General features: G+C 37.6%; 3 protein-coding genes and 1 long non-coding RNA gene across 4 annotated transcripts; 3 read left to right on the top strand and 1 right to left on the bottom strand.

The window, feature by feature from the left end:
• Positions 1 to 2,763: 2,763 nt before the first annotated feature.
• On the top strand, positions 2,764 to 4,629 carry rps27l (ribosomal protein S27 like). Its single transcript, XM_017485702.3, has 4 exons — positions 2,764 to 2,930; positions 3,556 to 3,664; positions 4,185 to 4,295; positions 4,462 to 4,629. Exons 1-4 carry the CDS (start codon positions 2,925 to 2,927, stop codon positions 4,485 to 4,487), a joined length of 252 nt encoding a protein of 83 aa, XP_017341191.1. The 5' UTR covers positions 2,764 to 2,924; the 3' UTR covers positions 4,488 to 4,629.
• Positions 4,630 to 4,778: 149 nt separating this feature from the next.
• dnaja (DnaJ heat shock protein family (Hsp40) member A) lies at positions 4,779 to 8,282 on the bottom strand. Its single transcript, XM_017485699.3, has 7 exons — positions 8,148 to 8,282; positions 7,176 to 7,356; positions 6,865 to 6,969; positions 6,334 to 6,561; positions 5,911 to 6,141; positions 5,691 to 5,791; positions 4,779 to 5,566 (listed from the first exon to the last, which is right to left on the bottom strand). The coding sequence occupies exons 1-7, from the start codon at positions 8,277 to 8,279 to the stop codon at positions 5,351 to 5,353; spliced, it is 1,194 nt and encodes a 397-aa protein (XP_017341188.1). The 5' UTR covers positions 8,280 to 8,282; the 3' UTR covers positions 4,779 to 5,350.
• Positions 8,263 to 9,895, top strand: LOC108275109 (uncharacterized). The gene is made up of 2 exons (XR_001814630.2): positions 8,263 to 8,404; positions 8,641 to 9,895. It is a non-coding gene; the product is annotated as an uncharacterized LOC108275109 (long non-coding RNA).
• Positions 9,896 to 11,742: 1,847 nt separating this feature from the next.
• Positions 11,743 to 17,445, top strand: acsbg1 (acyl-CoA synthetase bubblegum family member 1). The gene is given in 13 exon segments (XM_047160097.2): positions 11,743 to 12,024; positions 12,216 to 12,487; positions 12,623 to 12,711; positions 12,792 to 12,912; positions 12,990 to 13,070; positions 13,155 to 13,185; positions 13,188 to 13,297; positions 14,348 to 14,524; positions 15,393 to 15,562; positions 15,670 to 15,903; positions 16,006 to 16,223; positions 16,355 to 16,494; positions 16,616 to 17,445. Coding segments are annotated over 13 exon segments (2,088 nt in total). The 5' UTR covers positions 11,743 to 11,888; the 3' UTR covers positions 16,925 to 17,445.
• Positions 17,446 to 17,677: the final 232 nt, after the last annotated feature.

The following is a 17,677-nucleotide window of genomic DNA, read 5'->3' as shown; positions in this document are numbered from 1 at the left end:
GATGACGTCGAAAGTCACATGACAATGCCAACATGGCGGCTGTAGTATGCCCGGGATTGTATTCATACTACACTCGCATACTGATTAGTACGTACTGTTTCAACGGCAGTGCAGTAGGTACTGCATTGAATACAGTCACAGGTGCAGTCCCTCCTCTCATTAGCATATTGTGCTAAGGAAAATAAATACAGAACTACATTCAGAAATAAATGAACAATTAAGGGGGAATAAGTTAACTTTCAGTTTAGCATTTCCTTTAACATTTTTGCATTTCCCCAATCGTTCATTTTTATATATTTTCATTATTTGTTTTTCCTCGCACATTTAATTATTTATATAGCCTATATTAGCCTAGTTATGAAGGAATATGTGGATTTATATATCAATTTATTTATTGGTGTATTTAATTATATTATTATTTATTGTTTTTTTGCCGTTTTTTTCCCCCTCCATACATAAGATAATGTACACTTTTGTTATACATCTGGTGTGAAAGCCGTTGTGGAATGAGGTGAAATAACATTTCAAATAGGCCTATGCAAATATTTATATTGTGCATAACCTACGGTGTTGAACAGGGTATGAATGCGTCTTGATGAATAAGGGGCCGTAATTATTTAAAAACTAACTTTTTCACCTTCATCTTCAAAGTGTCACAAATTTTGCTTTATTTGCTTTTTATTTCATTGTGTATTTATGTATTTGTTTACAGCTATGTTCAAATATATGGTTTTATCTTTACTATGATGGCTGATTATTTTTATTTTCACGTGGATCCGTGTGCATGAGGAAGTGATAGTGCCCGAAGTTGCCAGTTATAATAATATCACTACTTCACTGGAATTGTATTGAACGTCACTGGAAATGTTAATCCTTTCATAAATATTATTTGAATGTTTTAAATGATGGTTATATATAAATATTATGGTTAGATTCCTATTAGGGAGAATATCTAGATCTTTGAGTGACACTAAAGAATGTTAAGTACATTTCGCTGCTTTATGTACCTCTCTATGCTAAAATATAGCTACAACAGCATTGCTGATGTCTCGATTCTGATTAGTCAGAAGGTGTTGATTAATTTTCTGTAATAGCAGCTCTGTCGGGGCCAGTGTCCTGGCGATTTGACCAACCCTGTCAGATTTTCCTACCATAGCGCAAAATTATAGCTATATCTATCGAGCCATCCTTCCACATCGAAAAACCCTACTGCGGGTTTCTGCTTCGCATCTGTGACTACGTAAAATAATTCAGTGTAACTTTGCTGAAGATTAGGAAATGGCTGGATGATTTTACAGTGAAAAATACCTCATCAGATTGTCCTATTGATATAAAATAAACAGGCAGGATGATTTTACAGTGCAAAATACCATATCAGTCTACACGCTAATAGTAAAAAATTATGGGCGTGTTATTCCGCTTAACAAAAATGATGGTGCTGTGCGCATGATCTACATAATCTAAGGCAAATAATAAACAGATTCAAATCTGTTATTCCATCCATCCATACATTTTCTGTACCTCTTATTCTACACAGGGTCTCAGGGAGCCTGGAGTCTGTCTCAGTGGACTCGGGGCAGAAGCAGTGGACACCCTGGGCGGGGTACCAACCCATCGCACGCCGCAATAGTATACTAAATGTATTATTAACAAAGAAAAACATATAATTGTTAATATGGTGAAGTTTTATGTTAGGAGATGTTTATTTAACTTTCATGGAAGGACTCTGTAGTGTCAGGCCAGAAAGTTTTCCACCATGCAAGAGTCTTCAGGACAGACTGTGGATTATTTTCCTATAACAGCACAACTGTCATGTTTTATTCCTTACTTATCATGCTGCTCTGACTAATAGACCAATAAAATAGCATTAAATCTCAGATGATGTGACAATTACCCTTTATGAAGACGGGGTTAGTCACTGGAATAAAGTTTGTTTGACGTTGGACTTACGATATTCGCGGAAATGCGGAAGTTAAGGGACCGTCTCTAAAGTTACATACGATACGACATTGTTATACACGTTTCTAACTTCAATAGCATTTGAAGGGAATGATGTACAGTCACATAACCAACTGGAAAGTGTTCATCTAGGTGTCAGATATATGCACACCTTTTACATTTTTGATACTTAAACAAATAAACTATTAAATCATATATACATATTGTCTTGTATTTTATTACTGCGTGGGCTCATACACAAAATATACCATAATTTCAAGCTCTGTAGCATTTGAAGGGAATGATTTACAGTCAAACAAACAACTGGAAAGTGTTCATCAGTAGGTGTCAGGTATGATGCACACCTTTTAGATTTTTTATATTTATCCAAATAAGCTATTAAATCATATGTAAATTAGATATTAATTTCACTGCAGAATGGGCCCATACACAAAATATACTATTATTTAAAGCTCTATAATAAATAAGTAAATAAATTCATTAATAGGACATCTATTTTTTTGAAGAAAACCATTCAATCCAGTACGGGTCATTTTGACCCCCTTTATGCATTTGTGAAGGTTTTTTTGGTTCATGCATTGTAGGGTTAAATATCAAAAATCTAAAAGGTGTGCTTCATACCTAACACCCAGATGAACACTGTACAGTTGGTTATATGACTGTAAGTCATTCCCTTCAAATGCTATTGAAGTTAGAAACGTGTTTAACAATGTCGTATGTAACTTTAGAGACGGTCCCTTAATTTCCGCATATCCGCGAATATCGAATGTCCAACGTCAAACTTTATTCCAGTGGGTTAGTTATCGTGGCATGCCTAGACATGTCCGTACATTGAATACATGAATACAATAGAACGTCCCGGTCGAGGGGATTCAATAAAAGCACATGGCAACCAGACAGCTGCTTCATTTCAGAAATCAAACACCGAGCTGTGTACGTGAAAGGAAAAACGCTTGCTAAAGAAAATGCCTGTAAGTATCCACGTTTTTTTGTAAACATACGGTACTGACAGCGGCATCATCCAATACCTACGGCTGTATTTCACTGTATTAAACTACGACTAGTGTAGAATTGGTGTTTGTGAAACTTTTACTGTGGGTTCACATGGCGTCTTTAAGAAGAGATTTGTGGCCTGCTGCTCGTTTTCACGTGCGCATTATGTTAGACTTTTTAATATTATTTTTTGATACTTTTAATAACTTTACCTTCCCTGCCAGTCCTACCAATAATTCTGGCAACGTTTGTAAAATGTAAACATGGGTAAATTAAATATTAAAAAATAGAATGATCTAATTTTAGTAGTTTATCTGTGTCATGTTAATACTAATTGAAATTACATTTCCGTCGTTTTGTTTTGGCTATACTTTCATTTATTTCTTCAATGCCACCCGTTTTTCAGATGTGACGTAATGAGCAGGTGAACGTTTTATAACGCTTGTACAATTCCTATGACGTTTAAGCTTAGCTTACTTTTTATATACTTATTTTAACCTGTGCTGTTGAATATTTGTATATAATTTTGATTGAGAGCCTTTTTTTTCATTACTGTTTGGTTTGGTGTGTGTGTGTGTGTGTGTGTGTGTGTGTGTGTAACAGTTGGCTAAAGACTTACTCCACCCAACTCTCGACTTTGAGAGGAGGCAACATAAGAAGAAGAGACTGGTACAGAATCCAAATTCTTACTTCATGGATGTGAAATGCACAGGTATACTGCACCTTAGAAACACCCCTACTTGGCATGGCAGATGTCATGACTGAAATGAATTTCTTTATTCATTAAACATACTTACTACACAAGACTTGATAAGGCAACTCGAGGGACATTTAACAGGTATAGCAAAACATCAGTCAGATGAATAATTGTAATTGTGCATCAGCTGTGACAAAACAAAACTTCTTAACCAAATGCCTAAGCCAAAGTAGGACTGAATGAATAATTCTAATAATGCTACAGATTATAAATACGGTCATACTGAGCAATAAGTGCAGAGTTCAGTAGTGGGCAATAAAGTTCTTAACAGTCACATTTTGTGGAGATTTCATCTACTCACGTCTTCTGAAACAGTTCAAGTCAAGGTCAAGTTTAATTTGAGTGTTTATAAAAAATAAAATAATTAAAAAAAAAAAAAAAAGTCATGATGAACTGACCAAACAATGTTAGGATTTCTTTGCTGTATCTGGAAAAAAAAATACAAGGCTTGTGCTAATTTATTATATGTATGCAGGTTGCTATAAAATCACAACAGTGTTCAGCCATGCCCAGACAGTGGTGTTGTGTGTTGGGTGTGCCACAGTGCTCTGCCAGCCCACAGGAGGAAAGGCCAGGTTAACTGAAGGTGAGTATGTCAGTTACACACAGTCATTTAAATGATCTTTATGTAAATTAAGCATTTTTAGATTACTTAAATTTGATGCTGTATTGCCATGCAGGACCCCAAAACCCACTTGTGGTGCTATAGGAATTTAGCACAAATATAACATTCACTTCTTGTATTTCAACAGGTTGTTCTTTCCGCAGAAAGCACTGATGACAATTAAATTGGATCTTTTGAATAAAAAGAAATTGTTCTCTTTTCATTGATTGCAATGAGTGAAATGCCACTACAGTGATTATTATGTGGAAGACTATTTCTACTGTATCACTTTTCTGAATAAAGTCTGAGCAGTGCATCTCTTAGTCCATTCTTTATTTAATCCCAACTGGCTATCACAAATTATAAATGCTAAAACATACTAATTATTAGGTTTTGAACACTATTAATATTTAGGGGCTAACTCATTCTTTAAAGCTGGCAAAAATTTCACAGCCCTGCAAAAAACAGAATTAAATGTTTTATTTGAGAAAACATGTTTTTCATTGGTACAGGTGAATTGTGAGGGGTGTTACCTTCATAGAAAGCATACAGCTACCCTTCTTCGGTATTGAGCTTTTTCCATGTGGGAGAGATGTGAAAAACAAATTAGTTACAAATAAGAGGGCTCATAAAAGTGAACAGAATGGACACCCCCACCCACATATTCAAAAGGTACATGCAGAACTTTAAGTAGTACAATCAAAGAAAAAGACTTACTAGGCAAATAAAGCAACATACTTATTATAAAGTAGTTTTCCACCATGTTGGCCTGCGTGAACACACATCAGTAGTAATCCTCTGAGGTGTTTTACCAGGTCAGTACCTGCCCTTTACACTTCAACAGGTTTCAATAGAAGGGAAATCTCTGGGTTGCTAAAGCACTTTGAGAGCCAGAGTTTTGATCCCAGCAAATTATGCCTTGATCACAGACTACCCAGTGAAAAGTCAAATTGGGGGTGCACTCACAAATTTAACAATTCTGTTATCAAATTTACACAGAAAAGGAGCTGCATTAATAGATGCACTGAATAGGAGTTTCACTGAGTCTGGCACTGTACTCCATGGCTTCTTGGACCCTCATCTTCTTCATATGCTTCTCCACTGTACTTCTTCCTCTGGGATTCATGGTCCACCTCACAGAGTTCCACCTCTTCCATATCATCAGTCAGCATGACCTCATCTCGCTTGGGAAGCAGTCGTTCCAGATGGGAAAACATGTTCTCTGGAAGCCAGTAATTCTCAGGGAACTCGACCTGGAGGGGAAATACACAACATTACATAAAAAAAAAAAATAATTCCTGGTCTAAGCAATCAAATGATATGCAGACCCCAAAATGAAAACTTGAAATTACATACTGACAAGTGTTACAAACTCACCTCAAACTGAATGATGAGCAGTCCTTTGTCACATGGATCTCTGTACACAGGCATGCCCTCATTCTGAATACACTTTAAGTCACTGTGTTTTATTACTCGCCCTTGTAAGAAGAGGAATAATAATAATAATAATAATAATAATAATAATAATAATAATAAATAACAACAACAAAAAAATGTAAGTGATCAGATTTGGCCTATAAACCAAAGTGGTATGCACCTGGAGGTGAGTTGATGATTAGGGTTCGGTTGTCTAGTGTGTTTATTGTTTTCTTGAACCCACAGAGGGCCTCAACTAGCTTTATCTGCATCTTCATAATTAGGTTGTTTTCCTGCCTCTGATATACAGGGTGGTCCTTTTGGTCCAGGACAATGATGACATCACCAGGTTCCAGGCCTGGTTCCTGATCACCCTCTCCGTGGAATGTAATCTTTTGGCCATCTTTCATACCTGCAAATAAATAAATAAATAAATAGATAGATAGATAGATAGATAGATAGATAGATAGTGAATAGCTTTACAATAGTTTACTGTTTCAGCAATTAATCAAGGAACACAAGTGTACAGCTACGCAGAATTTTAGAAATCCAAAGTGTCTCTGTAAACTAGTTAGTCTCCCTCATTAATCACTGGCACATATACCTTTGTCAATGTGGACCTCAAGAATCTTCTTTTTGCGCTCCACTTTGCGCCCATTGCAGTTCTTACATCGGTCCTTGGTACTGAACCTCTCGCCTTGTCCCTGGCATTCAGAGCACATGCTCTGAATCTGCTGAATCATTCCTGGTCCAATTTGCTGCACCTGGATTTGAACTCCTCTGCCTTTGCAATTTGAGCATTTCTCAAGAGCCCCCTTCTTTCCTCCATAACCTGGGGGACAATGAACGTGGTATTACATTTGACACTCAAAATGTTTTAGCAAAAATGTCTAAGACATTTTGTTCTCCCTTAGTCATCTGAAAACTGTAATACACCACACACATTCTATTGTACTAAATAGCAATTCAAAAACAGTTCACCAGCAGAGACGCACTACATGTGGAGTACTATTACTTGCTAGTACCTGCATAACTTTTTGTCCATTTTTAATGGAGCATCTGCATTTGGCTGTAGCAGCTCAAGAACACTGGATAAACAAAATCAGTTTGAGCTTCAATGCAAATTCTAGCTTACCGTCACATTTCTCACAAATCACATTCTTCTGGAGACCAAGTTTCCTGGTTGAACCACTGTACATTTCTTCAAGTGTGACACTAAGTTGGTGGACCACATTTTTCCCTAATGTAAATAAAAGAGGGGAAATGAGCTAAATTGAAACAATTTAAAAACACTGCCACTAATGAGGTTAGTAGTAACGGTAATGCCATAACTAATTATTGCACATTTTAAAACACACTCTGCAATAATTGGGCTCTCTTTCATTTATGACAAATCTTACCGATTCAGTAGCTTTGTGAGCATAATGCATTGTGAGAATAAGTTACCTTTCCTTTCTCTCTGTGTCCTTCCTCCACCACCAAAGAACATGTTGAAGATGTCCATAGGAGAGGAGAAATCTCCTCCACCCATGCCCCCTTCTTTGATGGCCTGTTCACCTCCTTGGTCATACAAGTCTCGCTTTTTAGGATCTGACAAGACTTCATAGGCTTGTGAAATGAGTTTGAACTGTAAGGCAAGATCAATAATATTACATTTATGGCAGATGCCCTATACCAGAGCAACTTACATTTATCTCATTTATACAACTAAGCAGTTGAGGGTTAAGGGCTTGCTCAAGGGCCCAGCAGTGGCAGCTTGGTGGTGCTGTGACCTGAATTCATGAATTTCTGATCAAAAGTCCAATGTCTTAACCACTGAGTTAATCACCATCAATACAAGGATCACAATTAGAAAGGGGGGTAAGAAAAAAAAAAATTCGGACTGAGGTCCTCAAAAGGACCAGACTGCATTCCCTGCTCAGGAATCCAATTCAGGCTGACCAGGTACCAGCACACAGCCTGAACTGGTAGAACACTTTTTTTGCCAGCAGGTCAATTTTAGACACTTCTTGTTTTTTTTAGTAGGGCAGTTAGAAAGATTTATTGCTCTATAGGAAGCTGGAAAATAACTTGACAGCTTGCGAATATGTTCTACCTGAGCTTTATCAGCTGGTAAGACCATTACTATTGTCAGGCCAGCAAATTCACCTCAACGCTTGCATTTTAGAAAATATAGGTTAGACACAAACTGTTAAATAAAACTACTTTATTACATTTAGTAAGTAAGTATTGTTGCATTACAGAAGAACGAGAGATTGTATTAGGCTACTCCTGTATGTAGCTGTATGTTAGCTTAGCTTAGCTAACGGTAGAGCTCGAGGCAGTTCCAGAAAGTTCCACACGTTTCTGTCGCTGTCAGCTGCTTCAGGTGCCCCATGCTGATGAAAATAGACACAGACATCCAACACACCAACTTACTTTTTCGCCTTCGTTGGGATTTTTATCAGGGTGGTATTTCAGGGCCAGTTTTCGATATGCTTTCTTGATTTCATCCGCAGAGGATTTCGGATTTACTCCAAGAATATCGTAGTAGCCGGTCTCTCGCACCATTTTTGGCAAAGCTACAGAACAGGACCAAAGATTAACCGGCTGTAGACACTGAGCTAGAGCATCAGCAAGATATCGCTTATGTGACCTACGTACATGACACTATTCTGACTAGCAAACATGCAAAGGTAGGTAAGATTTAAAAAAAAAAAAATTACGTTGATAATGTTTATAGCTGAGCTGGTAATGCTTTCCAATCTCAAAATGTTTCCTACACAGTCCATGTGCAAGTGGTAATGCTAGATAAGAAGTATTAACGCCCTAAAGTATGCTGGTATCATGATATTATCAGAATAAACCGACAAACTACTTACAATATTCGTTAATTCCTTATGAAACTGCCTTGCTCCCTGTGTTGTTGCAGCTTGCCGGTTGGATGTGCTGTGACTGAATGAAGATGGCCGCTGCGCCTTTATATATAAGCGGAGGAGCTGCAGAACTTTCTGGAGCTTTGAGGAACAAGATATTTCTACAGCCTTCTTTTTAGTCCACAAACCCCGAGCTGCTGTTAGAGGGAGCTGGCGAGCCTCTGTGTGTCTGTATGTGTGTGTGTTTGCTGTACAATAACCTTACCCCTTGCGAAATAATGTTACAGTCATGTATTCAGAAAAATAAACCAAATACCCCCGTTTAATTGAATTTAACTGGTAGCGTCTCAGTGTCAAAATAAACGATATTATTTACAGTTAGAAAAGTAGAATATTGATATCTGTGGCTAACCTCACACATGCATATTTTGCTCTTAATTACTGATTAGTATTCATGTTTAAATCAGTTCTTGATTGGTCAGATATTGATTAATTTTCCATAACAGAACATCTTGGACAGTTCTGACTGCTAGGCAAATCACAGGTTTATCCTAATACACAATTACCTTATCATTACTATAGTAACAGCTAATTCACAGGCACTTCTGTGGCCGATGCACCACATAATCTAAAACTAATAAACACATTTTTAAAAATGTTATTTAACAAGTAAAGGCTTATAATTACTGATGTGGTGAAGAGTTCTGTAATAAGGAGACCATAATGGGAGAGTCTTCAGGACAGCAGACTTTGTGCTTTCTGATTTCTCATTAACGTCAAGAGAGAAGAAAAGAGAGAGTCTGGTGAGGGAATGAAAGTGATGCCGGGAACTGACTTGTTGCACCTATGTTCCACAAGAGTAAATTTAACTATAAACACATTAAAATGTATGATGTCATTCTGTAATAAATAAATTGTTAGCATTTGCAAATTGCTGTGGTATAAATGGAATAAAACATGTCGGTGCATACTGTAGGATAATAATCAACTTCGGTGTAGTAACAGTAATCCCTCTTGGTGTTGGGCTGCAACAGATGTCCCTGTCACTGAAACTATTCATTTAATTCATTTGAAAAGCGCATTGCATTAACTTAAAAAAAAAAAAGTGAGATGTGTGAAATGTGAGAGAGAAAATGTGAGTGTGGTGAGGAGATGACTCTTATAGCTGCTATAATGTAAGTGATAACAGGTCCTTGTTTTGCAAACATTTTACAACATTAAATATATTTATTTACTGGTAAAAGATATTGTTAATTGAAACTGTGGTTTAAAAGTAATAAAACATTTCAGTTGGTGTTGGGCCACATCACACACCCTGTTATTGATTATTTTCCTATAACAACACACTCTGTTATATTTAATAACTATATATGCATTAACCTGTTTAACATTAACAAAACTAACATTTTGGAGGCTTTATTAATCTTTTCAAAAATGACCGGGGGCGCATAGTGGCCTAGTGGTTAGCACGTTTGCATCACATCTCCAGGGTTAGGGGTTCAATTCCTGCCACGGCCCTGTGTGTGTGGAGCTTGCATGTTCTCCCTGTGCTGTGGGGGTTTCCTCCAGGTACTCCAGTTTCCTCCCCCAGTCCAAAGACATGCATGGTAGGCTGATTGGCATGTCCAAAGTGTCTGTAGTGTATGAATGAATGTGTACGTGAGTGTGCCCTGTGATGGATTGGCACCCCTCTCCAGGATGTATCCCGTTTTGTGCCCCATGCTCCCTGGGATAGACTCAAGGTTCCCTGTAGCCCTGTAGGATAATCAGTATAGAAAATGGATGAATGGATGGAAAAATAACCTGATCTATACGCTATATGTGCCAGCAGCTTCGGGTAATGTTCACATCAACCATCAGAATGTGGAAAAAATGCGATCTCAGTGATTTTGACTGTGACATGATATTTGGTGCCAGAAGGGTTGGTTTGGATATTTCTATAACTGCTGATCTCCTGGGATTTTCCACAAACAACAGCCTCTAGTACTCAGAATGTTACAATAAAAGAAAAAACATCCAATGAGCGGCAGTTCTGCAAACTTAAATGTCTTGTTGATGAGAGAGGTCAACAGAGAATGGCCAGACTGGTTCAAGCTGACAGAAAGGTTACAGTACTACAGATAACCACTCTGTACAATTGTAGTGAGCAGAAAAGCATTTTGACTTTGAACATGTGGAACCATGAGGTGGATGGGCTACAACAGCAGAAGACTACATCAAGTTCCACTTCTGTCAGTCAAGAACGGAAAGCCGAGGCCACAGTGGGCACAGGCTAACCAAACCTTGACAGATGAAGACTGGAAAAACGTAGCCTGGTCTGATCAATCTCGATTTCTACGGAGGCACACAGCTGGTTGGGTCAGAATTTGGCACCAACAGCATGAATCCATGGGCCCAGCCTGCCTTGTGTCAACAGTCCAGGCTGATGGAGGTGGTGTGATGGTGTGGGGAATGTTTTCTTTGCACTCTTATATACTTGTTAATACCAATCAATCGTTGCTTGAATGCCACAGCCTATTTGAGTGTTGTTGCTGACCATATGCATCCCTTCATGGTCACAATTTACCCATCTTCTAATGGTTACTTCCAGCATGATAATGCACCATGTCACAAAGCAAAAGTTGTCTTAAACTGGTTTCTTGAACATGACAGTGAGTTAATTGTTCTTCAGTGGCCTTCATAGTCACCAAATCTGAATCCAATAGAGTAGTCTTCTGTTGTTGTAGCCCATCCACCGCAAGGTTTGATGTGTTGTGCATTGTGAGATCTTTTCTGCTCACCATGATTGTAGAGTGCTTATTTGAGTTATTATAGACTTCCTAACAGCTCAAACCAGTCTGGTCATTCTCCTCTGATCTTCCTCATTAACAAGGTGTTTCAGCCTGCAGATCCTCTGCTCACGGGATGTTTTTTGGTTTTCACACCATTCTGTGTAAACTCTAGAGACTGTTGTGTGTGAAATGCCAAAGAGAACAGAAATTTCTGAAACACTAAAACCAGTCCTTCTGACACCAGCAATAATGCCAAACAACCTGAATCAAAATGAGTAGTGTAAATGAAAATAATTTAAAAAAGTTCCAGGCTCAGTGGTCCTCCATAAAAGAGAAAGCAACATGCCAAAAAATTTCTGGAGGGAGACTAATTTAGAAGCATTTTAATGTTTCTTTCTGTGAAAAGATGTTTTATACCACACAGGAATTAAGGTAAAATGTGTTATGTGTGCTCTGCATTTTAACAAAGCTGCAGGGATTTTGGCACTCATTAACTAAAGCCTGACATTGTGTGAGTTTACAATGCTTAGTTGATGTCATGTGATGCCCCAGTGCCCCAGCGCACTATTTCCTCTCACAGGTTAGTGTCCTCTCGGTTTTTCAGCTCAGAGAAATTACCTCTGGGGCTCATGACAGACTCCAACAAAAAGGGAGAAGAACAGGCTACAGGTAAGGAAGTAAACCAGTAAGCCATCTTGGGTTGGTGCAACCATTATGGGTAATTCTAGGCAGATTTTGAGTATATATTTGTGGTCGAGTTACCATCACAATTTTACATCAGTGTTGTTACAGTATATTGATTTATTTTTTTCATTTAAGAAATAATATAACATCTAAAAGTTAATTGTGCCCTATTTCAGCACAGAAAAGTTGTGTGGAAGAGGTTTTAGCATGGGAAACTCTGGCTCCAGCCCAGTGCCTTTGGACCTCAGAGGCTAGTGGATCAGTGCAGCTGAGAATAGATGACCTCTGTCCACAGGAGCCAATCACTGTGCATCAGATGTTTATGAACTCAGTTCAGAAATATGCCAATTTGTTTGCCTTGGCAACTAAAAGAAATGGCAAATGGGAAAAGATTACATTCTCTGACTATTACCAGTGCTGTCGGATGGCTGCTAAGAGCTTTCTGAAGGTGATCTGTATGATAAAGTTTGAATTATACATTGATATTTTTAAACTGTTTGTGACTTTATGATCAACATCAGGTGAATTTGAATTTTGAGTCCAGCTGATAATACAACTGGTGATTATTTCATGCATTCTTTAGTTAGGGCTGGAACGTTTCCACAGTGTGGCCATTTTGGGATTCAATTCAGCAGAGTGGTTCTTTTCTGCCGTAGGAGCTGTTTTTGCAGGGTGAGAGACACAAATGCTCCTTAAAAATTACTTCATATAAATGTATGTATGTATTTATTTATGATGTGCAATTCCATCAGGGGTATAATGACAGGGATCTATGCCACAAATTCTCCAGAAGCTTGTCATTATGTGGCAAGTAACTCAAGAGCAAATATTATTGTAGTGGAAAATCAAACTCAGCTGGATAAAATTTCGCAGGTAATATGATTATACTATCCTTTACACCTTGTAAGCCCATATAAGCCTTTTACACTAATGCCTAATTTTATTCACAGATAAAAGATAAACTGCCACATTTGAAAGCCATTGTGCAATATTCTGGACCCTTGCTGGAGAAACTGTCCAATCTGTATTCAGTAAGTTAAAAGATAAAACCTTCATAAACTGTATGTACATGGTGACGATACCTGAAAGAAGTTACGAGTGTGTATTTTTGGCAGTGGGAGGAGTTCATGAGTCTGGGCCTGGAGATTAAACCCTTGATGACATCATCAGTAGTCAGAAAGCCAATCAATGTTGTGTGCTTATCTACACATCAGGAACCACAGGCATGCCGAAGGGAGTGATGCTCAGCCATGACAATGTAGGTGTATATGAATTAAGGCTTCACTCAAAAGAGTAACCTAAGTGAAGTATTAATATTATGGATGGCTTGTGCTTCCTCCATATTTGTTTATTAAAAATTACTTGATTATTTTCAGTTATAACATTTATTATTTGTTGTCTAGCACAGATGTAAACTATGCATCTGTTTCATATTTACTACAGAGCAGGTATATCTGGTTTCCACATACATAAATTATCACAGAAACTTCTTTTCTCAAGTTCACGACTGAACTGCTACTTATTGAAAAATATGGACTTACCTGTTCACATCGTAGCTAATGAAGTCGATTAATAAAATAAATTTTCAGAGCTCATGGCTATGTTATGTTGTGTTTACTAAATGCTGCTTGTGCCATTAGGTGAAGGAGTACATTTAAGTCCCTGCAGAATCTCCCCCCAACTAATACAGGCATTTTTGTAGAATAACACAAATTTTGGCCATTAGACATTAAGCCCTGATTTACTATACAGTAATATATTACTGACTACTATCTAAAATCTTTATAGAGTTGGGGAAGGACATTTTTATTGTGCTCAGTAGTGAATTGTAAACTTGTCACATGTAAGAATTCTGAATGAATGAATGGAGGCTTCAGAGGTGAGAATATGTCGAACCAAATTTACTGTAGTAATAAGAAGTCATGATTTTGAGAATATTTTTCATCATTTTTAGATACTTAGATATGTAATCATTTTATTTTGTCTTCAAATGGCAGAAATGGGTTTGTGCAAGTTTAATACCTGCCTTTTGGTCGTATTTAACATTGTTATACATATATACCACCCTGTATTTCGCACTTATAGGTAAAAACTACCCCAAGGGAAATGCACAAAATGGACAAGCTGTGGTATTTTGCTAATTTGGAAAGACATAAATTAACTACTAAATTTGCGTGGATGTTTTTTGAGGGTGTGAAATTTGCACTTGATGTTTTTACTTGTGCTATAATAAATCAAGGCCTTGGTTTAATCGTATTTACGTGTATTCTTGTAGTTAAACAAGCATTTGTATTGTGGAATTTGGTAGATCACATGGATGTCTCACCATGCGAGCAGGGCTGGAGACATGCAGCCTGCTGAGATAAAACAAGAATCCATAGTGAGCTACCTCCCCCTCAGCCATATTGCTGCTCAGATCTATGACCTGTGGACAGGGATTCAGTGGGGCGAGATGGTCTATTTTGCACAGCCTGATGCTTTGAAGGTACACAAAAACAGAATGCATTATATACATTATTAATACAAACTCAGCAAAAAAAGAAAGTCCCTTTTAACAGGAGACTTTATTTTAAAGATAATTTTGTAAAATAAAAATAAGCTTTACAGCTTATAAGCTTTATTGGAAAGGGTTTAAACAATGTTTTTTTATGCGTGTTCAATGAACCATAAACAATTATTGCACATGCACCTGTGGAACAGTCCTTAAGACACTAACAGTTTACAGGCGGTAGGCAATTAAGGTCACAGTTACAATAACTTAGGACACTAAAGAGACCTTTCTACTGACTCTGAAAAACACCAGAAGAAAGATGTCTAGGGTTCCTGCTCACCTGTGTGAACATGCCATAGACCTGCTGCAGGGAGGCATGAGGACTGCAGATGTGTCCCGATCAATAAACTGCAATGTCTATAATGTAAGATGCCTAAGACAGTGCTACAGGGAGACAGGAAGGACAGCTGATCGTCCTTGCAGTGGAAAATTACGTGTAAAGATGTGTCCCCCCACAGACTTGATGGAGAATTTGCAAATGCCTTGGTGGAAGAGTGGAGTAACATCTCACAGCAAGAACTGACAAATAAGTTCAGTCTAAAGTCTCATTACACCTATAAGACCTATAATATTTTTTAAAATGCTAAACTAATAAGCACAAAATTTAATAAGAAATTTGCTGGAAATGAAAGCAGTGAATGTGACAGGGTGTTTCTTTTTTTGTTGTTTATAACATGCTACTAAATATACCCTGGTTACATTCAATGTGTTTTATACTCGTACTATGCAAGGTAATAGGAAAAGTAACATTAGCTCATAAAACAAGAGTGTTTTCTGTTTATATGATGTGTTTCTATTCCAGGGCAGCTTGATCGAGACTTTGAAAGAGATCAACCCTTCATCCCATATGGGAGTCCCTCGTGTTTGGGAAAAAATAATGGAGAAAATAAAGGCAACAGTCACACACTGTGCATATATAAAAAAGAAACTGCTGACCTGGGCCATGTCTGTTGGTATGGAGGCTAATCAAAGGTTCATAGTGAAATGATTACTCAACTTAGTGTGATTTTACACATCGAGTCGGTTGTATTGCAATTACAAAATAAAAAATTGTTTCTACAAATATGTTTTCATAACAGGGTTGAGGAGAAGTCAGTTCTCTTCACCTTAGCAGATGTGCTGGTCCTGGAAAAACTTCGTGCCAATCTGGGTTTCTCTTGTTGTGAGAAGTTCTTCTCTGGTGCAGCTCCTCTCGGAAGTGATACTGTCAAGTTCTTCCTCGGCCTCAACATTAGGTTATATGAGGCTTATGGCATGAGTGAAAGTAGTGGACCTCATTTTATGTCTGGTCCAAATGTTTACAAGCAGTCAAGGTGAGTTTTATTAGATAAACATGAATGATCCTTCCAGTATAGGTAATCGAATTTTACTAGATTTCACATTCAACACCAATAATATTCTCTTTTAACTTGTAGTTGTGGCAAGGTGGTTCCTGGCTGCAGATATAAATTAGTGAACATAGATTCTGATGGTATTGGGGAGGTGTGCTTTTGGGGTCGGAATGTCTTTATGGGGTACCTCAACATGGAGGACAAAACCAAGGAAACCTTGAATGAGGATGGCTGGCTGCATTCTGGAGACTTGGGCAAAACAGATGAAGAAGATTTCCTTTACATTGCTGGAAGGATAAAAGGTATTTAGGTCATTGTTTAATAACTAACTAAAGGCATATTTTCACTTTTATATGTTGGATATTCTATAGTTGTATGTTATGGCTATAATTTTCATGTTAAACAATGTAAAAGTGCATGCATTTCTGTTTAGAGTTGATAATAACTGCTGGTGGAGAGAATGTCCCTCCACTTCCTATAGAGGATGCTGTGAAAAAGGAGCTGCCTATAATCAGTAATGCCATGCTAATTGGGGACAAGAGGAAGTTTCTCTCAATGTTGCTCACACTTAAGGTAATGAGGAATTTTACTTTGAAATCTTAAGTACCTGTACACCAATTTATCCCAGTTCAGAAAAAACTGGACCATCTATTTGAAAATAACTGAAGATTTCAATTATTTGCCTCCCAATCAGTGTGTCACCAGTGCTGAAACCATGGAGCCCACCGATGACCTTAGCTATGACACTGTGGAATACTTTCAGCAACGTGGCATCCAGGCAACAAAGGTTTCAGATGTAATTGGACGGAAAGATGAAGTAGTGAACCAGGTCATTCAGGAGGGCATTGACCGGGTCAATGCGAAGGCCAGCTCCAATGCCCAGCGTATTCAGAAATGGACAATTATAGGGAAAGACTTCTCAGTCTGTGGAGGAGAGCTAGGCGAGTACCACCTTCAAACTTGGATTAATTGGTTCATTGAATTCAGCAGCACTTATAACTAATAATTTGTCATTTTTAGGCCCAACAATGAAACTGCGACGACCGTTTGTCCTGAAGATGTACCACAACGAAATAGAAAATTTCTACAGAGAATGAAAAAATAACTACAGCGAACCAGACTAGAATAGGGGAGTCAGTAGGATTCACCTCACTGATCACACCCAATTCAGTTAGTTCATCAGCTACTTACCAAGGACTTTCTAAGCTGAATTTGGTCTGTTACAAAGGGGAGAACACAAATGTCTGCACATATCTACATCACACCTGTGACCGGAGTCTGACACACAGAATCTAGAAGGTGTATTTAAAATCATTCCAGTCAAACAGTCTTCCTTAATGAAACCTTATCTTTTAGAGTCAGTTGATATTTGTTAGAGATAATTAAATTATTTGGAAGAATAATGCTCTAATCCAGACGTTCTCAAGCTTTTGTAACTAAAGCCCCCATTATCATGTGGCATGCCCTCCCCCCATTTGGAGGAGACCAGATATAATGATGATCTATTCTATTCTTATAAACACACACACAATAAATATGCATATATATATATATATATATATATATATATATATATATATATATATATATATATATATATATATATATATATATATATATATATATATATATACACACACACACACACACACACCCCTAATCTGTCTGTTTTTTTTTTGCTTTTGTACTTTTTATATTACTTTTCATAACTACATTTTATGACTTTTATAAAACTATATAGCAGACAGGTATGGAA

The sequence above is a fragment of the Ictalurus punctatus genome, chromosome 14, assembly GCF_001660625.3.
Source record: "Ictalurus punctatus breed USDA103 chromosome 14, Coco_2.0, whole genome shotgun sequence".
Classification (NCBI taxonomy): Eukaryota; Metazoa; Chordata; class Actinopteri; order Siluriformes; family Ictaluridae; genus Ictalurus; species Ictalurus punctatus.
Note: the sequence above shows the minus strand (reverse complement) of the source record. Positions and strands in the feature narration are given on the sequence as shown.

Coding starts and splice junctions, on each gene's coding strand:
- rps27l (XM_017485702.3), top strand. Junction 3,665..4,184: donor CATGGATGTGAAATGCACAG/GTATACTGCACC, acceptor ATATGTATGCAG/GTTGCTATAAAATCACAACA. Junction 4,296..4,461: donor AAAGGCCAGGTTAACTGAAG/GTGAGTATGTCA, acceptor GTATTTCAACAG/GTTGTTCTTTCCGCAGAAAG.
- dnaja (XM_017485699.3), bottom strand. CDS start 8,279: ATGGTGCGAGAGACCGGCTACTACGATATTCTTGGAGTAAATCCGAAA. Junction 7,357..8,147: donor ATCCCAACGAAGGCGAAAAA/GTAAGTTGGTGT, acceptor CTTGCCTTACAG/TTCAAACTCATTTCACAAGC. Junction 6,562..6,864: donor GATTTGTGAGAAATGTGACG/GTAAGCTAGAAT, acceptor ATTGTCCCCCAG/GTTATGGAGGAAAGAAGGGG.